The 26,413-nt window shown below is 35.1% G+C and overlaps 1 protein-coding gene and 1 pseudogene across 2 annotated transcripts in view; one reads left to right on the plus strand and one right to left on the minus strand.

Moving 5' to 3' along the window:
- Positions 1-6,024: 6,024 nt before the first annotated feature.
- NUP37 (nucleoporin 37) overlaps positions 6,025-26,413 on the minus strand; it is a 56,766-nt gene continuing 36,377 nt past the window's right edge. For both annotated transcript variants that reach the window (XM_077111806.1, XM_077111807.1), the window contains exons 6-10: positions 16,772-16,862; positions 9,069-9,250; positions 8,528-8,578; positions 6,725-6,818; positions 6,025-6,239 (exon numbers count right to left, since the gene is read on the minus strand). In XM_077111806.1, coding sequence (XP_076967921.1) covers positions 6,126-6,239; positions 6,725-6,818; positions 8,528-8,578; positions 9,069-9,250; positions 16,772-16,862 — 532 coding nt within the window. In that variant the 3' untranslated portion in view covers positions 6,025-6,125. The remainder of the gene's footprint in view (positions 6,240-6,724; positions 6,819-8,527; positions 8,579-9,068; positions 9,251-16,771; positions 16,863-26,413) is intronic.
- On the plus strand, positions 20,632-24,814 carry LOC143690353 (unconventional prefoldin RPB5 interactor pseudogene; annotated as a pseudogene).

A 26,413-nucleotide genomic window follows, 5' to 3' on the forward strand; every position in this document is an offset into this window, starting at 1 on the left:
AGTGTAATTCTGGTCTTATCTGAATTCAAGCCAAATCTGGGGCACATGATAGAAATAAAAATGACTGGCACACCAGGATCTATCTGGGAACTCTTTAGTACTCTCAAGATTTCTGAATACAGTTTTCAAGAGCTACTGTCTCTGAATAGGAGTGAAGGATACATTGGAGGGCTCATTCCTCTTAATTCATGTTGTGGTGTTTGGAGCAGGAGGTGGGAGGTGGCAGGCTGTTGATGGTGACTCCAATGCATACCTGAAGCCAATATTTCCTAAAATTATGTGAAGAAGCTTGATTTTGGGGAAGACTGTATTATTCCAGGACCTAAAGAAGTCCTGGCTCGTAGGGGAAAAGAGGATTCTGGTAGCCGCCATATAAATATAATTTTGAGAAGCCCTCACAGTAATTCCATATTCTGCCAGGTATCTGCTGTCAGGGTTTTGTAAAGATTGTGTATGCCAGCGAACCCATCTTAGGTATTGCAGCAGGTGAGTGGAATGATGGGGAAAAGAATTGGTAAAAAATACAGAACTGTAGATAGGCTTGGGGCTTAATGTATTTGTGGGGTAAACCCAGGATGGGATGAGACTTTTGAAGCAGCTGTATTTATAATCAGGTTGTATACTTTCTCAAAATCACATGCCAGGGAAGTCTTCTTAGAGCTCTGTAGATTTCAGGTGTGGGACACCTCCACAGATGTTCTCCTTGGTTTAGGCAATTTGGAGAGAGATGCAAAATTTACTGTCCACAACACAACTTGAGGGAAGTGTCCAACTTTTAGGAGAATTAGCCCTACAGAACATTTGGCAAAGTAATAAATTTTCAAGTCTAAATTTTTTTTTTTGGTTTTGGCTGATTTTTTTTTAACTAAAAAAAAATTAACAACAAACAAAACATTAAGATATCATTCCATTCTACATATACAGTCAGTAATTCTTACTATCATCACATAGTTACATATTCATCATTTCTTAGAACATTTGCATCGATTTAGAAAAATAAAAAACAACAGAAAAAGAAATAAAATGATAACAGAGAAAAAAAAGATTATACATACCATACCCCTTATCCCTCGCTTTCATTTACCACTAACATTTCAAACTAAATTTATTTTAACATTTGTTCCCCCTATTATTTATTTTTATTCCATATGTTCTACTCTTCTGTTGATATAGTAGATAAAAGGAGCATCAGACACAAGGTTTTCACATTCACAGAGTCTCATTGTGAAAGCTATATCATTGTTCAATCATCATCAAGAAACATGGCTACTGGAACACAGCTCTACATTTTCAGGCAGTTCCCTCCAGCCTCTCCACTACATCTTGAACAACAAGGTGATATCTACTTAGTGCGTCAGAATAACCTCCAGTATAACCTCTCGACTCTGTTTGGAATCTCTCAGCCACTGACACTTATCAAGTCTAAATTTTAATGAAAAAAAAATGTATTTCTTCTGTAGGTTGAGACATAAAAATCAGCTATTCTATAATAACTACAATAAAGCATATCTTATCTGTAATAAATAATTAAACAGTTAATAGAAAAAGAAGTAGGAATTAACAAAAGAAACATGAAAGTTCTTTAAAAAGTAACTTATATGGGTCTGATTTTAATGTCAACTAAAGAAAATGGTCTCTTAAGTTATAGTCTAAGTAAAAATGAACCAAGATGAACTTGTGTAGAAAATCTCCACTTTCTTTATACTGTGGTATGATTTATCATTAGCTGCCTCTGGCTTGCTTTAGAGATTAGTTGTCTGGGGCTTATTTCCTTTATAACACTGCCTCTATAAATAGAGGTTTCCTAAAACAGTATTAGAAAGCTTTTACTTGAGACAGTTTCAAAGATTAACCTTGATTTTGGCCAGAGTCTAATCTTGTCTGGATTTGGCTCAATTATAGGACAACAGCTGTGTTTATAAAAAAGATCAAAGTTTGATCATTAGAAGCAAAGTTATCAGCAGCATTTATTGTCTTTTACTACAAAGAAAAGAAATAGGCACTCAATGGCACTATAAATGTAGTTGGCAGAAATGTTTACATTTCAAAAAACTGAACTTTAAATATATTGGGTTGCTCAAATTGTTTGCAAAGGCTGAGAAACCTGATGGCTTCCCCTTCTTACCAGTGTTCTTATGGATTTTATAAGTTTATATAAGTGTTACAGGTCCCAAATAGAATTTTCTGTTAATCAGATGAGAAGGTAAACGGCTATAGAACAAAGATGTTAAGTTAAACAGAAATAAGCTGATCCAAAGAAATTTCCATACAAATGTCATTTGACCCTACATAACGGCAATAATTGATCAGGTAGTTCAGTGAAGAGCTGAAAAGGTCAGAAAGCAGATTAAAGCTTTTGATTTCCTGCAAAGTCTGTGCCCAGGCATGTAAAAGACGCATGTTGAGTTTGAGTAATAGATATGTCATTAGATGTGTATTCGTTTTCCTTTTGTGAAATGAGATACTCAAAGCTGATATCCTAATTATTTTGCTGTGTTACTGGTCTTAGTTAACAAATGGTTGCTATAAATTAAAATCATGTTAATAATAATAAAAAGAAAACTGTGTATTAAAGGTCATATTTATTTAAATGTATAATAAGGAACAAATGTTAGTTGTTTTGAAATTCTTTTCAAGTGCCTGTTAAAACAAATGTTTTTGAATCAGCAAGGTTTAGATGAAGGAAACAGAGTGTTCTCTCCTGTCCTTGTTACCGAGCACACCGACGATGTGATAAGACATTTTGGAATAATGCTGCTTCTGACGACTTGAGCAAGCTCTTATGAGACCTATGTGGTAATGGGCCATCATAAGGAATGGGCCACTTTGACTTTGTGACTTTTATTTGGGCTCAGAACAAAGGTCATACTGGTATGGTATAAAGTTGGGTTAAGTTGAGTCTAACTTTTTGAACTACAGAAAAAACATATAGTTCTCCTCAAACTATAAACATTAGACTTAGGCACAATACTGTCTCATAACTTTCTAATCAGCATTTTCTGGGATAATGTCAGATTTTGGAAAATTACAAAAAACCAGACATAAATGTGCAAACCAGATTTCAATTTCTTCTCCACTGATGTGATTTAAAACAGCAACAGGAACATTTCTAGGTCAGTGTCAATATGTAGTCACAAATTACCAAAGTAAAAAACAAATTGGAGTGCACGGGTATGTGATTTTGTGTTTTGGCGTGGGAGAGACACTTAGATATGCACAATGTACAAGCCAAATCATAAAAATGATTCCATCATTTTGAAAGAACAGATTTTGCTCTGACATCTTGCAGACTTTTGCTTGCCAATCCTAAATAATACAAGTTTTAGAACATAAATACAACTTTTTCTTTTCACAATGTTTTTAAGTGAAGCAATTCTGAGGAAAACTTAATTTCAACACAAGAAACACCCTCTTAGACATATTTATTACCAAACACGGAGAAACAAACTAACTGGGACACATACATGTATACAATCAGATTTCATGTCATCAGGAATTAGGAAGGGATGACCAAAAACTAATTCCCTATTTAAACATTTCCTCCTGTCTGCTTCTTCTTTAAACATACTTCAAAGAACAAAATTTACTAGGGAAATTATACTTATACCATCTTAAAGTAATTGAACACAAAGTTTAACAACAAAGCAGAAGCTGGAAATGATCCTATGGCCTATATATGCAAGAGCTAATGAAAGAAAAAAGGAGGATTAGCATTTTCAATGCGTACTCACAATATAGTATATTCAACTCCTGAAAATAAGAGGTAAAGGCATCCCTCTCATTTCTTGAGAATATCTTATCATATAGTCACCATCAATTTACAAATGAACCACTATTTTCTTTTCTTTGAGGATAGTACTTTTCTTTACAACCAATTTACATGATCACCATAAGTTATCTTTTCCCAGGACAGCTCCACCTAATAATAGATAATGGTTTATGTGATAATTTCATCAAATAAATTTTATATTTTGTATAAGCCCTTATTCCAGAGAATCCATTTCCTAGATACCCAAGTCCAACACACCCACCTCACCAATTTCCATCCTTAAACAGAATCCACCTAATTCCTGTGTCTACTTTTCTAAGTTAAGATAATTTTCAAAGTCACTAGCCCGAGGGATAATCAACTTATTTTTTTTTTTAAGCATCCTGAAATGGCAAATTAATAAAAACAGGGCTATGTATCTCTGGTCTATCCTGAAGCTTTTAGGGAGTTTTGTGCCATCACAGAGGGTGTTAAAGGGAACCATATCAAAATTTCATGCTCTTGATATTTGCACACAGATATTCATGGTGGCATTATTCACAATTGCCAAGGAAGCAACCCAAGTGTCCATCAACAGATAAAATGCATTATATACCTACAATGGACTATTATTTGGCCTTAAAAAGGAATGAAGTTCTGCTATATGAGACAACATAGATGAACCTTGAAGATAACATGTTGAGTCATATAAACCAGACACAAAAGGACAAATATTGAATGTTCTCACTGACATGAAATAAGCAGAATATGCAAATTCATAATGTCAGAAACTAGAGTACAGGTTACTAGAGGCCGGATGGGGGAGGAGAATGAGGAATTAATGTTTAATTGGTGCAGTTTCTGTTTGGGGTGATGGAAAAGTTTTGGCAATGGACATGGTGAGGGAGGTACAACTTTGTGAATGTAATTAACACCACTGAACTGTATATATGAAAAGGGAAATTTTAGGTTGTATATAATTACCACACATACACATGCACACACATACACACACACCTAGAACAATACAACACAAAGTGTGAACCCCAATGTAAATGGTGGCCTAAAGCTAATTGCATAACTATAACAATATTGTTTAATCAATTGTAATAAAAGTATATTAATGCAAAATGTTAATAGGAAAAACTGTATCCCTGGTACAGGGGAAGTCTGTACTTTCTGCATGACTTTTCTGTACACCTAAAACTGTGTTAATTAAAAAAACCAAAACAAAACAACACTAAAACCCTACCCTTTGCTTTTATTTTTGTAAATTCAAGCTCTGCTTATGAATGGTAAAAGATACATTAACTTGTAATAATTGACTTGGAAATTGCTATTTTAATTTTTTCATCTGACTTTAAATCATGTGTGATTATACTACACATTTACATGATTGCCAAATTTCACTGAATTCTTATTTTTATCACCTGCAAAATTTCCCTAGCTCTTAAAGATAAATTTCTTGATTCAATAAGGTAATTATTACAAGACATCTTATGAAGTGAAAGCTTGAGCAAATAATATTTATTGGCATTACAATTAATTAAAAATAAATCTCCAAATCCTCAAAAATAAGAACTATACATTTTTGAAATAAATCCATATCTATGAGTTCCACATGCTGGACGTTTTCGCTCACCTTTATTTAATCCTCAGAGCAACTCTATTAGGCAGTGATCCCTATCTCCGTTTTATAAGAGGAAATGGAGCTTTGGAGAGAACATGAACTTGCAAGGACACCCAGCCTGCAGAAAGCTATTTAACTTGGTAACCGGTCTGAGAAGCAGAACCATAATCTTCCAGTCAAAAGATAATATGCAGATGGCTAACAGGTTGAATAACAATCAATTACATTTGTAAAGAAATTGCAAACCATGTTTTCTTAAATATTAAATTGAATAATAATCCTTTATATTTTCTGAGGCAGTAACACCCCATATAAATAAAGAATATTAAAGAAAATATATATACGCACACAAACATACTCATTCAACTACTGTCAGAATAACACCGAGAGACTTTTTTCTACTTTTGTAAATGTTTGGGTCACTGAGAATTAGGAAAATAGTATATATTCAAAGTATGGAAGATACTGGAACAATCCCACGATAAATCAAAAGCATTATTTTTCCTTAGTTAGCTCTTCTCTGGAGCCGAGTACTGAGTCAATTATACAGTCTTGCAAGATGATAAAAAATATATATTTACAGAAAAGAATAGGAAAAAGTTTCAAACCATTAACATGCTATTTAACAAATGCAACAAATGAGACATTTGTAGAGCTCACAGTATATTTAATATGAAAATAAGGAATTCTCCAAAATATGTATTAAAAGTACAAAGTTTATGGACCTAAGATACAGAGAAAATTATTTTACATTTCAGTCACCCAAAAGAGCAGCTTGTGGTCTCCTCCAATCACACACAGTGGGAGTGTCCTGTGCCAGGAAAGGCCAGATCCAATGGCTACAGAGCCAATAAGGATGGGCTATAAAATATGTGAAGAATTAAAGATGCTCAATAAATTCCAAAAGTTAATAAAATAAAAGCTACTTTCAAAAATAAGAAATGCATGGTAAGATATCTTTGTTTATAGTGGAAATAATTGGAAAATACACATTATTTGCAGCTGGCTAGAGTGGATGAACCACTCAATTTCTAAATAAATGGTGTAGCAGACTCAGACATTTTTACAGTTTACACCAAACAAGCAAGCAAAATTAAAATATTTATATGAAAGAGGAAATACATAAAAGCAATGTAAAATAAAATGTGTCTTACATGAATACTGGCAAAAAAACTGTTGCTACTGGTAAATTTAAACATCAAAAAAATGCCTCCTTTTTCCAATTTAAGCAGATACAGACATTCATAAATATTTTAGCCTACAGATTAGAAATCTGAGAGCAATGGGTGAAAACTAGAAGAGAGAAATTAAAAAAACACATATACTACAACATATTTTCACATTACCTGAGAATGTCCTAAATGATGAATTTGGAATTGGCTTGCCATTTTACCAGGATAGCCAGTGGTTGCAAATAACTTTTCATTAATTGTGGACCACCTAAGAAAAAAGAAAGAATAAAAATAAATTCAATATCCTTTAGATAACTACAAGCTTTTGTGAAATAGCTTTTTCTTTTTGCACAACTACAGTAATTTTATAACATGAAATTTGTTAATACAACTTTACAATTACACTTGTAACAGTAATTTTAGGGAAGTTGGCTATAAATATTTCCTCATTCTGTGAATATTTATTAAGTCTTTATTTGTGTCACTTCTTAAGTTCCAAAGTTACACAAAATTAATAAAGTTACTTCCTTATAACCAAAAGGGGTTTACAGTGTAGTATGAGATTCAAACAAGTCATCACACAGATACAAAATATTTCAAAGTGCAATACAAACCCATATTTAATGCTCTTATATAACTTCTTATAAAATTAGTGACTCATTGATATGTTTACATTCCTTAGGATGACATAAACATGTGGAATATTCACATATTTAAGCTTCGAGGCATGCTGGACATTGCACTACAATGATCAATTAATCAGCAAGTGCTGATGGAGCCCCAAACAACATGCCCAGCACTGTACTGAGCATAGTGGGAGTGATACAAGAAAAAGATAAGTGATTCCTTGCAAAACACGGCTAAAACTCTAGCTTAGGTTTTTATGTGTGGCAAATAGTATTAATAGCCATTCTGCCCTTCTTCCATGCTAACTGAACTCCAACTTTTTTCCAGCAGCAGTGTGTCCAACTCCAGGGGATGACACAATATTGGTCTAAGCCAGTCACAGCACTCTCCAGTAAAATGGGATGGCTCCTTTCTCTCCTTACTTTGGACAATGTGGTATGAGACTATGCCTAGAACTCTAGCAGCCATCTTGAGTCTGTGCAACTCAAGCCTAAAACCTTGCCATTGAGGATGGCAGAGGGAAAGGACGAAAAGGACTCCGGGCTACTGATGACATCGCCAAGTTGTAAACCAACCTTGAGACTGCCTCTTCCAGACTTCTTGTTATTCACCATAGTTCACTGATTTAAAAATGAACACTTGCTCACATTTCTGAAATGGGGTTGTACCTCCCAATATGTGATATTTTTACATTTAGCCGAATACATCTTATTCTTAGGGATACATAAAATAATGGAGTCCTCAGTTGTATAATTTTATTTGAGATACCTTAGAGATACCAATTGAGATGCCAATGTTCCATTGGTTTCAGTGACTGCTAGTTGGTTTTTCTGTTACTTGAAGGTGAAAGCAGCCTTATGACCTTACTATACAATGGAATATAAGGCAAAAAATGAAAAAGAACAACGTAGATTTGCATGTTAATTTAAGTGAAAAAAGCAAGTCACAGAGATATTATAGCATGTTCTCATTTAAAACATAATGAAGTTTATATGCTTGTGCAAAGGTATACCTAGGTTTACAACTTTATTAGCACATAAATATATTAAGAAGGATATGCTTGCTTCAAATTTTGGGGGGTCTTTTGGGGTTTTTATGGGTGGAGAGGCAACATGCTTTTTGTATTTTTCAAAAATCTTCGAAAAAAACATGGAAAATAAGTTACTGTCTCCCCCAGATCAAAAGACAAAAACAAAACGTTAGGAGAGCAAAATGACCATTTACTAAACAGAGTAAAAATCCAATGTAAAGGGGAGGTTTGGGAAAATATTCCAGGTGGTGGCACAGTATTAACAAAGTAATGAAACTCAAAAAAATATATATTACAATTCCAAAACAATGATATAGTACCTGAATAAGAAGGCTCGATCCATATGGACAGGTCTCTTCTCTTGAGGATAACTAAAAGATAATATTTTACATTTTAGGAAGTGTATCTTAGATTCAAGTAGGTGAAATTAAATTAAGGTATCAAACATATTTTCTCTTTAAGACACAATGCTCAATATAGTTGAATTGTAACAAAATTCCAAATGAGCACTAAGTTATAATAGATAAAATATGGGAAAGTCATTAATTTGGTTTAGAATCAATATAACACACCATCACTTAAAATGGTAAATGTTTTCCTTTTTTTTGGCTAAAGTAAGTAAATCTTGCTCAAATTAAAGATTTTATCTACTGCATGCCCTTCTTAGGTTACTCCCAAAATGAATTTGCAAAGCAGGGTGCTCATATCTGTTATGTAAAAGCCCACTGCTGTAGCCCTTTTACGCGGACAGACTTGTTTTCTTCCTACAGTGAGGCTCTAGGACACACAGATCTTAATGGATCATTTAGCAGTAGTGACTAACATCTTGAAAGCAATAAAATAAATATACCAAGAAAGTACCTGGACCGAGTAATATCCCAAATTAACCAATCATTCCCTGCAACAGCTCCAATTTTCAAAGTATTTTTTAAGCACCAGTGTGCTGACATTAATGGCATCTGTTCTGATTCTAGAGACAAAATGGCCTGTTGAGAAACAAGATCATAGAAGCGGATTGTTCCATTCTTCTCTGCAACCATCAGCTGTAAGACAAAAATAAAAGAACATTAAACCACATTTCTCACTAGCTAAATCTGAGAAGCAGGCAGAGATTCAGTGTTACATGTCAAACCATAAATGCTTGCAAACATTACAAATGAGAGATAAAATGAAAGTACATAAGAGAAGCCAATGTAAAAGTCTCCATCAAACACAACCCAAAGAGATAACTGGTAAAAGAAAGACTTAAGGAAGATACAGAATTTTAAGTGATGATGTATGGTCACCAGGAAGAAGAGATCAGCCCCAAGAATAATTCTGAGAAAATTTACTTTGTCTAGAAAGGATAGCTAAGTATGTGTTGCTCAACAGAGAATTATGTGTTACACATTTGTACACAGTATAAATTTGTTTCCAGAATGGAAGGAAGCATGGCATGGTGAAAGAGCACAGATAGGTTTGCAGAGTGAGGCTACCTACTCCACTTAAAAGCCGAATAACTCTACCAAATTACAGGTCCTTGTTAACAGCCTTCCCATTTCTAAAATGGAGACATGAGGAAAAGAACAGTTATCTTGCAGAGTTGTTGCAATGATTAAATTATTGATATAAATAAAGCACCTAGCGCAAAGCTTGACACACAGTCACTCACTTGATGAATAGTAGCTGCTCTTCAACATTCTAAAATATCACTGATTTAAGAAATTCAAACAAATTAATCATACTATATTAAATTGACAATTTAATTATAAGATAAAACCAAATCTTAGAAATTATTAAACTGAAAAAAAATTGTTTCTTAGATTCAGTGAGTATGGCATTAGGATACTCATTTGTAGGAGATAAGATATAGAGATATCTGACACTACATAAGTCCATGACTATAAGTAGTAGTTATCTGAACAAAATGTTTTAAAAAAGTCTCCACATTTTCTATAAAGTTCTTATTTTTTAAGTATGTTCTTTTAATTCTGGTTATATTAAAATGAAAACATCTCTGCAGGGCTGATGTTGCAGTGGAAGACTGCGAAGAATGCAAGACTTTGTGACAAAAATTCTGGGTTCTACCACTTAAACTGTTGATTGACCTGGACTTTGCTTTTTCTTCTTATCTGAAAATAGAGGATAATTACATCTGACTTAAAAAGCTACTGAACAACTAAAATGGAAATACTATATACAAAGTACCTCCTTAAGCCCATAGAACATCATAAAAATTGTTGCTTCTAAAAAGACAGATCATCTATGTTAACTTCAACAGAAGTCAAAGATAAATGATCTTTGATTTCAAGAAAATTTCCATCTAGCAAAGAGAATCACGAAAAAAAATCATCATTTAAGGCAAAATGCCTTGTTATATAAAAGGAAGAATTATTTCAGAATATGGACTGTCTTTAGAATTATGGAATTCTTAATAAAGAGTTAAAAACAAAACCATTCTTTAAGAATAGGCAAATTTTTAAAATATAGTTACCATGATTAACAATAACTCCGAAGAGACCAATGACAAATACACATCAAAAACAAGTACAACAATGAGATAAGAGCTTTACATGCCCTGCCTTGTTTAATCCTTACAACCACTGTATGAGGAAATTCCTAAGATTAATTTTATTTTTCAGATGAGAAGACTGAGGCTAACACTGATCAAGGTCTCCCTGCTGGCTGGCAGCAGAGCCTGGATTTGAGCTCAGTCTGTCTAGGGAGCACAGGTGCTTCCTGCCACGAGGACCGCGCACTGGCGAGCAGTCTAGTGTGCTGTGTGTCGTACGGGACGGGGAAGTGCTGGAAATGGGTGTATTAGTAAAAATATTCAAAAATTTGAGCTTGACTCTAAATATCTTGTGGATCTGAAGTATAATTTATAGACTACAGAAGAGACAAGTTGCTCTGGGCCCAGGGCATAAACTAGGAGGGGCTGTAGAAGGTGGTGGGTTTGGGTTGCAGCTCTGCTGTCAGGAGCTCTATGATCTTAAGCAAATTTCCCTATCTCTCTGTGTCTCAGGTTCTTATTAGGGAAAATGGGACCAATAACAGAACCACTTCATAGGACTGCTGTGAGGGCAGTATCAGCTAACATCTGTAAAGCAATTAGAGCCGTTATGTCACAGAGCAGACACTCAGAAAACATCAGCTATTATTATGGGCTGAAGTTAGACTGAGAATCCGGTTCTAGCAGAAAAAAATTTTGTTGGACTTTACTGTTTCTAAAACTGTTTAATTGTGACAAGATTTTCTTTTGGGTAAAGAATAGATAGGGTAAAAAAATCAAGGGACCTGACCTCCTTGTAAAAATTTGTTAAGGGGTATTTTTTTTTAAGACTTCTCAGAGCCATTAAAACAGCCATATGCACTGTGAACTTTCAAGGGGGAAATATTTAAGAGGCACAGGCAGTAGTACTTGGTTCAGGCTGAATTATATCTGTGACTATGGACTTTGGGTAAATTACTTAGTCTTTTGGTGCTTCAGTTTTCTCATGTATAGAATCAGCACAATTATGCTACTAGGTCTCAAGGTGGTATTGCAGGGATTAAATGAAAGAACACATGTAAAACACTTTAGTACAGTTCCTGGCATAAAGCACTCAACAACAATATCACTTTATTTACTGCTTTCTAATCTCTTTCCTCTCGGTATCAGAAACTGAGATGTCTTCAGTCCACTTCTCTGATCCTGCAACATCCTAGACCTTTGTTTTGTTATCACTTAGTGCTAAAATCTTAGCTTTAATTGTGGTTTACTGGATTTGAGAACTTAGTTTCTGGAGGTCTCCTGACTTTTGTATCTTTTACTACTTGTAAAATGCTAGTTTTTGTTTTGTGCTCTCTGCTATTATGGCTCTTTCAAATACTGTATATATCAAGTGATTTCCATAAGAATTTTATGAGATAGGTAACCATGGGCCCTTCTTGTTTTCCTCCCTGGTTTTACCTGTTCGTCTCATTTTCATCAAGGCCAACATAACAGAACAAAAACTTTGGACTTGCTCTGATATGAAAAAGCCACAGAGAACCACTAGATTGTTATATTAGTAATGACAGAATCAACAATGACAGTAATGACAAGCAATTAAAATTGAGTGCTTTTTATGTACCAGGCATGCATTAAGGACTTTACAAGTATTAACTCATTTAATCCTCATAAGCATCCACATGACAAGATGAGGACATGAAGATGGGGTGAGATCACACACAGCTAGTAATGGTGGAACTGAGATTTGACTCCAATTGTTTACTCAAGAATCAATACTCTCAATCACTTTTCTGGGTTGCCTCTTTGTATTCTAGGTTTCTAAGTTTAGGAGTGACCCAATGAAACTGGAACTTTTATTTTATTATTATTATTTTTAAAACTTTTTATTGTATAGTATAACATATATATATAAAGCAAAGAAATAAAAAAGCAATAGTTTTCAAAGCACTCTTCAACAAGTAGTTACAGGACAGATCCCAGAGTTTGTCATGGGCTACCATACCATTCTCACGCATTTTTCCTTCTAGCTGCTCCAGAATATAGGAGGCTAGAGGGCTTAAATATTTTTTTATCATCACAATTGGCTTTTTTCCTTCTTGTGAAAAATAACATATATACAAAATATATATGAAATATATACAAAAAATAAATTTCAAAGCGCAGCATCACAATTAGCTGTAAAACATATTTCAGAGTTTGACATGAGTTACAATTCCACAATTTTAGGTTTTTACTTCTATCTGCTCTAAGATACTAGAGACTAAAAGAGATATCAATTTAATGATTCAGCACTCATATTCATTTGTTAAATCCTATCTTAACTGTATAACTCCACCATCACCTCTGATCTTTCCATCTCTCTTTAGGTGTGTTTGGGTTATGGCCATTCTAACTTTTTCATATTGAGAGGGTCTGTCACTAATATGGGGTACGGACATGGAACTATCTGATGTTCTGGAGAGGCTGGGCCCTCTAGGTTTCAGGACTTATCTGGACCAGGGACCTATCTGGAGGTGGTAGGTTTCTAAAAAGCTATTCTAGTGCATGGAACACTTGTGGAATCTTTATATTGCCCTAGGTGTTCTTTAGGATTGGTGGAATGGTCCTGGTTGGGGTTTGGGAGGTTATGATAGGTAGCAAGGTCTAACTGAAGCTTGTGTAGAAGTAATCTCCAGAGTAGCCTCTTGACTCTAACTGAACTCTCTCTGCCACTGATGCTTTAATTAGTTACACTTCTTTTCCTCCTTTTAGTTAGGATGAAATTGTTGATCCCATGGTACCAGGGCTAGATTCATCCCTAGGAGTTATCTCCCACATCACCAGGGAGACTTTCACCCCTGGATGTCATACCCCACATAGAGGGGAGAGCAGTGGTTTCACTTGCAGAGTTGGGCTTAGAGAGACTGAGGTCACATCTGAGCAACAAAAGAGGTCCTCCAGAAGTAACTCTTAGGCATGCCTATAGGTAGTTTAAGCTTCTCCACTACTTAAATAAGCTTCACAAGAGTAAGCCTCAAGATAGAGGGCATGGTCTATTGATTTGGGTGTCCCTAAAGCTTGCACAGATCAGGGGATTCCCTGATGGTAAGGTTTAATAGTTCCATACTCTTTCTCCCATCCCTCAAGGGACTTTGTCAATACTTCTTGATTATCTGCTTAAAATTTGAATTTTAAAATGAGCCTAATGAAAGTAGGAAGAAAGATCAAACACTGGTGAGCCAAAGACTTTACAAATAAGCAAGGCTCATCAAGAGTTAGGCATGAGAATTTCAGTCCCAAACTACTCATAGCAGACCTTTAATAAAAGCTTATCATGTGCCAGGTTAAAAAAAAAAAGTTAGTATTGAGAACAGAAAGGGGAAGAATGCACTCAAATAACAGAAGAGGAATATAACCCTAGAGACAATGAAGAAAAAATTATACAAACTGGAGAAGTCTGTGTATAGGGAAGAAAGAAATCAAGGATGATTTTAGTATTTTGAGTTTATGTGATTTAGAGCAGGGACTTCCAAATGTTCTGAAGTTTTGGAAGCATTAAAAAAAAGGTGGATGGGATAGAGTACAATCTTAATGATATATGGAAGAAAAACAAATTGGTATAAAGCATTTAGAAGGAAGGGATCTGAAATAACAACAAAGCAAGTATTAAGATAAGTTTTGGTTTAGAGGCTGTCTTAAATGTTCTCATTTCTAATCTATGTCAGTTTTTTAAAAAGGACTTTTTAAAAAAAGTAGTCTAATATTTATGTGGCAATATTAACATGTTGGTGCAATCTTTAATTATGCCAACAGAAGACTCACTGCTTCAGGGGAGAAATCTAGGCATAAAAGAAAATTCAGAACCTGGATTCAGGAACAATACCTACTATGAATAATACATCAGAAAATTTCATTCATGCACATACACAGAGTGCAATTCTACAGCTGAAAGACGACAGGCCCCAAGTAAGTTTACTCCAGTGAAGTCGCAGGGTTCAGGGAACACACTGATGCAGTCTGGGCACCTCATTTCAGGACCACACCCTCTGGAGGATTGGTCGGACCCAATTAACCTTCTTTATGTCATCACTCGCTTTGCTAGAGCTTTTTTTTTCTTACTAGAGCTTTTGATTCTGGTGCTTATTCTTCATGTTGTGATATTTACATGTTTTTCTTTCTTCTAAGTCAATGTGAAAACCTATGGACGGGAACATTACTCACTTTTTTACCCCACTACAATAAAGAGTATACAGTTGGTGAGAACTAACTCTTCAAAAAATTTACAAATATGTGGAAAAAGAATGGTGGGCAGAAGAGAAAGAAAAAGGGAAGATACATGCAAAGATGTTCAAAAGGATTAGGAGAATGCAGCTTTAAAATGAAGTAAGCAGAGCTTCATGAAAGAGGTGATGAACAGTGTAAAATTTGCTTCGAGATTAAAAATGAAATAAAAATCCATTGGATTTACTAAAAATAACACTGATGGCTTCTGAGGAGTTGTGGAGACTGAAAGATTATAGAGAATATCAAGGGATGGAGAAAGAGAAGCTAAAAATATAGGTGATGAGTTTGAGACACTTAGATATGAAAGTTGTGAAGAAGGTTTTAAAAGGCAGAATAATGTTGGTTGAGAGCAGTGACTACGGATCCAGGCTGCTTGGGTTCACATCCCATCTCTTCCACTTACTAGCTGTGACTCTGGTTTCCTTATGTGTAACATGGGGATTATCGCAGTATCTGTTTCAAGGTTGCCATGAGGATTGAATGAGCTAATACACAGGAGATGCAGCCAATGGGCCTGGCACACAGTAAGCACTACATAAGGGTTTACAGAGCGATGCCTAAGAGAAGATATTGGCAAATGAAGGAACTCTTGTTGAATGTCTTCTATCTTTCCAATGAAATAAGGCCATCTATTGATAATAAGAACTTATAATACATTATCATTTTAGAAAGTTCTACTTTGAATAGGAACACAACTACAGCTAGGACAAAATTGCCTTATGACACTAAGGTTTTTCTGTTTACATACTATGGCTCAGGAGTATGCTTAAAGGTTTTTGTTTTTAACTGAATACTGCTATTACATAGTCTCGGCATCAGATTCTTAGATTGGAATCTATCAAAGGGCAGAGGAAAAAAACTGTCAACAAATGCCACTTGTGGCATTGTCAAATAAAAACTTGGAAGTTACAGAGAAATTTTTTTTGTATACTTTTTGGGTTTCCTTATTTTTCACTTCTACTTTTACTAAGAAATACTCCCCCGCCCACCTCCCTTGGTAATTTCTAATCTGCTTTCTATTTCTGAAAATTTGCTATTTCTAGTCACCTAAGATATCATATAATTTTTGTCCTTACGTGCCTTGCTTGTTTCACTGAGCATATTTTCAAGGTACGTCTATGTTGCAGCACGTTTCAAAATCTCATTTTTTCCCTCATGGCCAAATAATACTCTATTGCATATATGTTCTACATCTTTCATCAACTCATCTGCTGTTTCCAGCTTTTAGCTATTGTGAATAATGCTGCTATAAACATTGGGATATAAGTGTCACTTTGTGACCTTGTTTCCAGTCTCTTTGGGATATACCTAGAGGTGGGATTGCTGGGTTAAATGGTAATTCTATATTTAAGTTTTTGAAAAACTGCTATATTGCTTTCCATAGTGGCTGCACCAATAATCCACTAAAGTTTCAATTTCTCCACAGCCTCTCCAACACTTATTTTCCATTTTTTTTCCTTCTTTAAATTATAACCATCCTTGTGGCTGTGCCAAGTAGTATCTGACTGTGGCTTTAACTTGTATTTCCCTAATGGTCAATGACAGTGAGCATCTTTTCATGTGTTTATTGGCCATTTACACATCTTCTTTGGAAAAATGTCTATTCAAGTTTTGCCTACTTTTTAAATTGGGCTGTTCACCTTGTTGAGTTGTAGGAGTTCTTTATATATTCTGGACATTAAATCCTTATCCTTATATAGAGAAACTGTTAAGATAGAGATTTCTAGATGAATCAAACTGCAATGGGATTCTCTGATTTTTCTCCTGTATGAGTAAATATTACGTGTCTTTTCAGCTTTATAATAAAAGCTAAGTTTTAAATATTAACCTTGTAAGATTCCTCAGGATGCCAGCAGACACTCATTCCAGGGGAACGAAGAACAAAATGAGCTGTCTGAATTCCTTCCAAGTCCCAAATCCTAATAAAAGAATAGGAGTAGAATGTTAAATATTTTTGACGTATCACTACTAAAAATAATAAATTTCCATGAACTTTAAAGCTATTAGCCAGGGATTTGTAAGGGACACATTTGCACTTAAAGTATATCTTTAAGAGAAAATGATAACACTTCTTTTAGAAAATGTGAAAAGTAATATGATACAGTGTTACTGTACACAGTAATGGAAACAGTCACACACGTTCTTTTTCTAATTGAACATAGCAACACTGTAACACAGCAACCACATAAAATTACTTTTATACTCTTTATTTTGTGGGCTAAATCTTGAAATTTGGTAGGTCACTAAATAGGTTGTTTTCCTACTTCCATAGTCATTTCAATTAACAGTAATTTCTAGTCACGGTGCTTAAAAAATAACTGTACTTTTTTCAAAAATAATATATAAAAAAGCTGATATGATGTGATATGTACGTGGAAAGGTAACACTTGTCTTTAGTTTATTCCTTCTACCTTTGGATTTCCACCCAAAGCGGATACTTCCTATCTTATATCCTTTGTTCTCGCTCACTTCTCCAATTTTCTCCCCTAAAAGAGGCATGCCCAATAACTGCAAAGACAGGCTGAAGGAAAAGAAGCCCGATTCCCCCGCCTCCCCCGCCTCCCGTCAATCCTCACAAATCCATGCAGGCAAGGATCAGATTACTCACTGAATTGCTCTCCCATCCCAATTTCTTCTCTGTCCTTAGAGTGGGGATCAAGACTCAGAAACCTAAGCTGTGGCACTCTGCTGAGAGAAGTGCCATTTCCTATCCCCAGACTGCCTGTAGCTCATTCTACACACTCAGCCACTGTGGTATCTCGCTGGCACAAAGTACGGCACAGATAGTATGGCAAGAGATGGTAAGTGAGTGGGTGGTTGGCAAAGTGCCCATCAGAATTCTGGTCCTTAAGAATTGAACACATTCAATTAGAAAACTTTGGACTTTTCTTCCATGATTTATAGCTCACATATCATTAGGGACAAGAAAACAACTTCAACAAACTTAAGGAATATATCTAAAGTCTAGCAAAAATTTCCTTCAAAGAATGTAAATATATTTATTGGACAATGCTACTATTCTTTGCCAAAACACAGTATTTCAAATATGTTTCCTTGAATTACAGGGTCTCCAATCTTGAAATATCATAGTGACATATAAATACAAATGTTTTTCAAAGTCATTATTGTTTGAGCTCAAAAGCTGATGAAATGTAATATACCAAAAATGGGGTGGCTTTTTCAATGGAGATTTTATTAGCTTACAAGTTTGCAGTTCTGAGGCTGTGTAAATGTCCAAATTGTGCCATCTTCTCCCCGCTGACCAGCTACCAGAGATCCTCAGCTCCTCTGACACATCATGGCCAGCCACGTCTGCTGGTCTCTCCCTTCTCTCCTGGGTCACCTTGTTTCCAGCTTCTAGCTTCTAGCTTCAGTGGTTTCCTCTCTGAACTTCCGTGTGTGTCCTTGTTTCTCAGCTTCTCCGGCTTTTCTCTTTCAGCTTCTCTGAATTTTATCTCAGCTTTTGTGGAGCTTTTCTTTGTGTCTTCTCTCTGTCTTTTATCCTCTTATTGAGCATTCTAGTAAGAGGATTAAGACCCACCTTGATCCTACCCACAACAGGGCTACACACAGGAGAATGGATTAGCGTTTTTTTTTTTTTCTGACATGGGCAAGGCTCCAGAAATCGAACCCAGGTCTTTGGCTTGGGAGGCGAGAACTCTGCCACTGGGCCACTTTTGCCCTGGATTAGCTTTAAGAACACAGTCTTTTCTGAGGTACCTACAGTTTCAATCCATCACAATTATCTACTTGATTGAATAATTTAGAATCGTACTCCTTTCTCTTACAGAATCAACACTTTCTCTATATTTATTATACAAGAGAGACAGTTAAAATTTAATTAAAGAGGGAATCACATTTACTAAGAGTTTATGGAATTATGTCTCATGTCCTATAATGAAAGATATGATTAATTATAGCAACTAAGCATTTCTTTCTTCTCTATTGCCTTTTCCATAATAAAGTGCTGGGTTAGCATATATTTTACCACTATTGAAACAGGAGGAATTTGTCTTATAAATTTGGTGAGTCCTATGAAAGAATGGTTTAAAATTCCCATTCTATTGATCTTATGGTAATATGTATTTGATTTTTGTTGGCTATTATTTAAGTTGAAAAAAATACACAAATAGAATATTTTTATGATTTATTTTTTCCCTTTCAAATGAAGGAAACAAAAGAGATAGAAACTGTAAAACATGAAAAAGATATTATATAAAACAAGTCAATTAATAAAATGCATTCCTGTGCAATGAATCAAATTTTAGTCTCAGTTAAAAAATTTTAGTATTTTATCCTGAACAGACCCTGACACTTTTTTAAAAAAACTGACTTAAAAATGAGGAAGGTGATCCTGATTACTTTTCAGAAGGTTAGGATAAGATAATTTATGGTTTATAATTATATGCTTATTCAATAATTTTTGGTGGTTGCAAAATCCAAGGAACATGCAAAATACAATAAATTAGGCTGAGTGAGTTATCACAACTAAATTAGATACAGATGGCACAATTCAAGTTAAGTCTTGTTTCCCTTATTGATAGATTCTATAATTAAGCTCTTGTAAATCCTTTTGTGTAGTCTAACTCATCTGTCTGTGCTTTTACCACATGGCTCATCTAGTTAATATTAGTTTCATCAGATAAAATCATGTTTTTTTTTATTATTTTTTGGAAGTGTACCATACATAATAAATAAGTACACAGATCATAAGTGTACAGCAAAAGAAAAAAACAAAACAAAACACACACAAAAGGATGAGAACCTAAATCAAGAAGAAAATATATCCAGAACTCTAAATGGAACGGTCTTGAATTCCCTTCCCATCATACATACTTACCCTCCCATAAAAGTTACCCATTATCTTGACTTTTAACACCATAACTTAATTTTTGCCATCATAAAAATGGAATCATACAGTATGTACTTTCTGGTCTGACGTTTTCAACATTAGGTTTCATGAGACCAACACTGTTGTATGTTGCTGTACTCTGTTTATTCTCATTTCTGTATATTGTATTGCACTGATTAAGCACATCACAAATATTGATCCATTCTATCACTGACAGACATTTAGGTTAATTCCAACTTTTAGACCCTGTAAATGAAATATATATATATATATATATATATATATATAGGCTATATATAGGCTACTATAAGCCTTCCTGTACATGACCTTTGATGAAAACACACACACACATAAGTGGGTATACACATTGGGTACATACTATGCATGCAATTGCTGAAAACAGATTGCAAATATGTTCAGCTTTAGCAGATATTGTCAAATAGCTTTCCAAATTTTCATTAAAAGTGTCTAAACTTTCTCTTATTTTCTGACAAAAACCATCACTTGTCTGAAAGGTAAAAGATACAACTTTTCAACTGATCTTATTTGTGAGGTAGATTTCTCAAATCATACTTTTCCCTTGCTTTTTATGTTGTTATTTTAATGTATCTAGGTATGGATAAATCTGCATAAGTTTCAAAAAGAGTGAACACAATATACAGTAGAAACTCTCATAATTATGCTCCTGTCAGGCTTTCTTCCTCCCTCTGTAGAACTGACAAGAATGAGAAAGCTAATTCTGAATATGACCACATATTATGCATTTGTTTTAAGCTTACCAAAAGGGAATATGGATGCTTCACTTAGCAAACTTTGGCATGTAAGTAATATAAGCCATGCTTGTTACTGTAACTACACAAATATTACAGAAAGTGACAAAATGCGAATGTGAAAGAGCTGTTTCAATGTAAGTAAGTGATGGCAACTAAAGATAAGTTTCTAAAAGAAAATAACTCTTCAATAAGGTATGCATGACAGCTGTGACAGATGAAACAATAAAAATAATAAAAATCTAGATGTATTCTGATTTAAGACAGTTCTGCAAATGTTGTATTCACTGCAGACATTGTATTATGGGTGTGATCATGCCATAAAGATATGAAATTCCAACCAGTGAACTCCCAAGAAAGAAACCCAGGGAAAAGAAAAAGCATTGGCCTAATATCAAAAATGGCAAATGGCTGTTCATTTACATATTATACAGTAAAATATGATAGGTAGGCATTCTTTTAAAATGATTTCCTGAGTTAACTAACTTTTTGGCTTTATCACTAAGCTAGATCATGTCAGGTAACAGGATTTCTACTGTAAAAGAAAAAAAAATTCACAATCTTAGAAATTCAGGTCTAAATATTTCCAAATTTATTTCCTATAAATTTATTTGTTTATAATAAATAAAATTGCTTAAAACTCAACTATAGCCACAGAAGCATACCTTACGTCTTGGAAAGAGAAAAGATTTACGAGTTCACAGTCTTATTTATATACATAACCAAACACACAGGAAGATAATAGAGCATATATAAAAACATAAAATATAATTTTTAAATTTCATAACACTTACATGAAACGAATATATTTATCTATTTGACTGTGCACAAGGGAAATTTCAAAGGAAAAGCTTTTAAAGTAAAGTCAATCTGCTGACATATGAAGAAGCCAATAACCTGGACTGAATGAAAGGGCACTGGGTGTGTATAACATCACTCCTCACATAAAACAGGAGGCAGGTTTTATCCAACTTGACTATGATCATCATGAATACCCCCACCCTTCCCAACTCTGAGGTCCTAAACAGTACTCTCTGATTTAGCTGTAAAATGGAGGGACAATATTTGATGGCTGAAGAACCAACCAGATCTAAGATTATAAATTATACTTATTTTACTTTTAGTATTTTATCATTAAAATTATTGCCTAATTTCAGGCTCAGTGCTTTGCAGCAGAACATTAAGTATATCCCTACCACATGGTATTTAAATGTAATTGCTCCATTTAATTAAAAAGATCCCATAAATTGGATGCTGGCATTTTGGTGATTTTCCAGATATTCTCAAGGGTCTTTTAAATTGACAATTAGTGGAGGGAGATGTTCCCTCTGAGGATTCAAAGCAAATTTCCTGGGTTATACTCTGTTCTTTTTATTTGTTTGTTCTCATTTTTAATTGGCAACTCGTTTTCTGCTACCAAATGTTTCTGACAACACAGACAAAAGAAGGAATGGATGATATTAAATGACACATCTGTATCCATTTGGCCTTCTCTAACTGGTGGTAAAGCCAAAAATACAAACTGCAATCTTTCTAAAAGAGTTGACTAGATCACATGAATCAGTATATTGATTAATTAAATATGAAAGCAAGAACAAAAGTCATACAGACATGTAGTTATGAGGATGAGAAGGCACTTTACAATGTTGCTTGGCACAGGATATTCTTAAATAGGACACTGCTAGCTAAGAAACATTTTTCATTGAGTTTGCAATGGCAAATGTCTATTTTCCCTTTCAGTTTCAAGTAATCTATCACTTACCTACTTATCATGCAACAAATGATTCAATAAATGGAGAGGCATGGCACATTTCCTTAGCAAACATGCACACAAATTAGAAAGAAAGCCAAATATTACAAAAAATTTAGTGCTAAAATATCTGGTTTTATGTGCAAAAGGATTTCAGAGGTTCGGGACCTATATAACCGAAAGCACAAATCTAGGGATTAGACTGGCAAATCGTTGACAGTGGTACGAAGCATAGACAGTAAAAAATAAACTTTGTCAGCTTGTGGTCACTCTTTGGAAGACCTTGATACCCAGGCCAAAGCCTTACAGGTGGAAGGAACCAGCTCTGACCCGAAGCCAGGCCCACAGTGGACAGGGGCAAGCAATCACTAGTCTAGGACTCACTGGGCCGCAGAGTGGAGGGGGCGCGGCTCCACCAGGCACATGAAAAGGTGGTCGCTAACTGCCAACAGAAAATCCGACATTGGAAGGAAGTAGATAATGACAATAATGCTGTTCAAGTAAAACTCAGTACATTGCCTGAAAAGTTGTCTTGTAACATCACACCATTTGGTCCCTTTGCCAAAAACTTGCCGTACTACTGAAGTTTTATTTGGGGACAATTTGGTTTGCAAAGTGTTCAGCAAAGCAGGCTGAAGGCTTATTTGAGTATAGGAAAGAACATGTAAGAAAGAAAACAGTAAGCTGATTTTATAAAAGTGATGAAAAACTTTGAATTTGGAGTTGAATTCACTGAAGATTGGCAGGAAATGAGTGGCACTGTCTGTGCTGGTCTGAGAGTGTAAACACCGAGGAAAGCCATGCTTTCTTAGCCCTAATCCAGTCTTGCAGGGCAGACATGCTGTTGGGTGGGATCTGTTGATTACGTTGTTTCCATGGAAATGTGACTCACCCAACTGTGGGTGGGACCTCTGGATTAGATGGAGAGGTGACTGTGCCCATTCAAGATGGATCTTAATTTGTTTCCTGGAGTCCTTAAAAAAAGGTCATAAAGAAAGAGCGCTAAAACAGACATCTGGAGATGCAGGAGCTGAGGGAGGCGTTTGAACCCAGAAGCTGGGAGAAAAGAAATCTCCAGCCCTGGGAGATGCTAAAAGATGAAACCCAGAGTTTTTCCCTGGAGTAGCTACATGAGGACACACAGAAGCTTAGAGAGGAAGCCATTATGAAACAGAAGTTGAAAGCAACGAACTGGGAACAAGGACCAGCAGATGCCAGCCATGTGCCTTCCTACATGAGAGACATCAGCCTTTCTTCAGAGTCAAGGTATCTTTCTCTAGATGCCTCAGTGTGTACATTTTAAGGGCCTCAGAACTGTAAACTTGTAACTTAACAACTTCCCTTTATCAAAACCAGTCCATTTCTGGTATATTGCATTCCAGCAGCATTAGCAAACTGAAACAGTGAGGGTGATGTTGTTAACATGAGAGAAGAATTTAAAGTAAAATAACAAGTTGCCCATAACCTCACTCCAAACCCAAAACTTGATATTTTTGAAGGAGATTTTTCTTCAAATGATGTAAAATCCAATAATTTGCTGGCTGATAAGGAACTGTGGGCTTGACTTGAAGAAATAGAGTGAGAAGAAAAATTGCTGGGTGAACTTGAGAGCATGATTCTGGGATTGCAAAGGAATCCTCTGAAGAGGAAAAGAAAGAGCACAACCCAAACGGGAATGTGACTCATCAAGGAACAGACAGTCTCCCTCCCAGCAGTTGTCATGAGGATTTTATAAATTCAGAACTTCAATGGTCAAGTGAATTGTCAGTTGAATTGTCCAGTGAATGGTTCAAATTTCTATCCTAGGGTACATGGGTGGCTCAGTGGTAGAATGGGTGCCTTCCATGTGGGAGACCCGGGTTCAATTCCTGGACCATGCACCCCCCTACCACCCCCCCACAAAAGTCCCTATCCCAGTAATGAAGAAGATGATCCTCAGGGGGGACAATGGTGATAATAAAAATGACCATCATGCTATAGGAATTAGAGATAATTCTGTACCAACAATATATTTCTCTCATACTGTCGAACTTAACATGGTCTGAATAATACTGGAAAAAATACTACTTTTAATATTTTGTGAAAAGAAAGAAGCCAAAGGTAAGCAAAAGAACAGTTCTGGCACTGGTCATTCTGCCCAGTAGCTGCCTATCATTAAGGACTCCTGCTGACATTTAGTCTTTGTTGATGTTACGAAGGGAGAATGTCCCCCCAAATCAATTCTGAAGTCTCCAAGGAGAGAGAACAATGCTGGTAATATCAGTGAAAGCAGTGCTGCTGAATTTCATGACAAATGGGGAGTTCTGAGGAGTATTAGCTGTGAAGAAGCCACTTGCAGTGATAACAGTGAGAATATTTTAGAACAACAATAAGAAAATCATCAAATGAAACTTCTGCTCTTATCAGGAACACCTGGGGCTTTTTCTGCAATAGAAAAATAATTTTTATCATTCTCCTTAACACCTCATCCAGCCACTGCTCATCCTGTGCTACCCACTAATCCAGAACAAAAAAGAATTTTTGTCAGAAGTATCAGAAAAAACTACAAAGAGGGTTTCAAAGTTCAAAGCTGCCAGGAAATGGAAGTTTATATCATGAAACCTAGTTCTGCATGTTTGTGTATGTTTAGAGTACATACAGCAAAATAGATTATATGCAGTTTGAAATAAGGGATGCTGAGTTAATCTGACAGCAAATTCTCTTAGCTTTAATAAAATTAAAGTAAATGTTTGAACACTTAAACATTCAGCTTATTTTGTTAACTCTCTGAATACAATCAACATCCTTGTCTAAGTTTGCCATTTGATGTGGTGGCAGCATTTCATATTATTTTTCAAAGAACACTGTTCTTAGGCATTATTTTAGGGTTTCAATACAGGCAGTTTTGTACCAGCTGTGATACTGTGCCTACCATATGGCTCATTAAAAACACACAAAACTGTATCATTTATTTCCAATTCATTGGAGGGAAAACACTTTAATCAGCTGAATCCTTTAATTCATTTATTTGTACAAAAAGTATAAAAGACTGTATTAAAACTGAGACAAGCATTAAAGGAAAATTCTTTGACATTAGAGTTCAAAAATGGTTCATTCTACCAAAAGAATTAGTTTTTGTATAAGATATAAAGAATTTTATACTATAAATAAAGACTATGTTATATTAATTTAAATTGGAATTCTAGATTTGGCTTTTCTTCCAAAACAGAAAGCATATTTGCACATTAGAAACCTAATAACCTCAATGGGCACACTGTCTTAGAATAAACGTTTACCCTTAAGACCTCTGGATAGTATTGATTCCTTACCTTGCTCCGAAGTCCAGCATACGCATAAGTTTTAATTTAGATTATAAAATGCTGCCATTTAAAATGAAGGGAATGCTAATGCTTCATGTTTAAACAGTATCTTTTTGGAAGAAATATGACATGAAACTCAATGAAAATCTGAAAAGTAATAGTCTCAGTTTAGTATTAATTCAGAAAATTTCGGCAACTTTCTAAAATATTTGAAAAAGACCAAACCAATCCCTCATCACCTCCTATTGTATCATTATTCTATTTTCATGGCCCTTCTATGAAAAAATCACAGCTTAAATCAAACTGCTTTAAAAATTATTTTGTATTTAACTGTACAGATCACTTTAAAGAAACTTTAAAAATTTCAAATCACATTAAAATTTCATTACTCATTTTAGCATTTTAAAGGCACTTAAGAAAACAAAACAAAAAAACTCTAAACTTAATGTGCTGGTTTGAAAGGATTTATGTACCCTAGAAAAGCCATGTTTTAATTCTAATCAACCTTGTGGGAGCAATGGTTTCTTCTAATCCTTATTCAGCACGATAGGTTGGAAGCTTGATTAGGTTATCTCCACGGAGATGTGACTCAATCAAGTGTGGGTATTAAATATATTAGGTGGAAACATGTCTCCATCCAGGTAGGTCTTGATTAGTTTATGGAATCCCTGAAATAAGAAGCAGTATTTTGGAGAAAGCTTCAGAACACCACAGAACCATGAAGCAGAGAGTTCACCAGCCAGCGACGTTTGGAGATGAAGCAAGAATATGCCTCTCGGGAGCTTCTGGAAGTAAGAGG

The sequence above is a fragment of the Tamandua tetradactyla genome, chromosome 7, assembly GCF_023851605.1.
Source record: "Tamandua tetradactyla isolate mTamTet1 chromosome 7, mTamTet1.pri, whole genome shotgun sequence".
Classification (NCBI taxonomy): domain Eukaryota; kingdom Metazoa; phylum Chordata; class Mammalia; order Pilosa; family Myrmecophagidae; genus Tamandua; species Tamandua tetradactyla.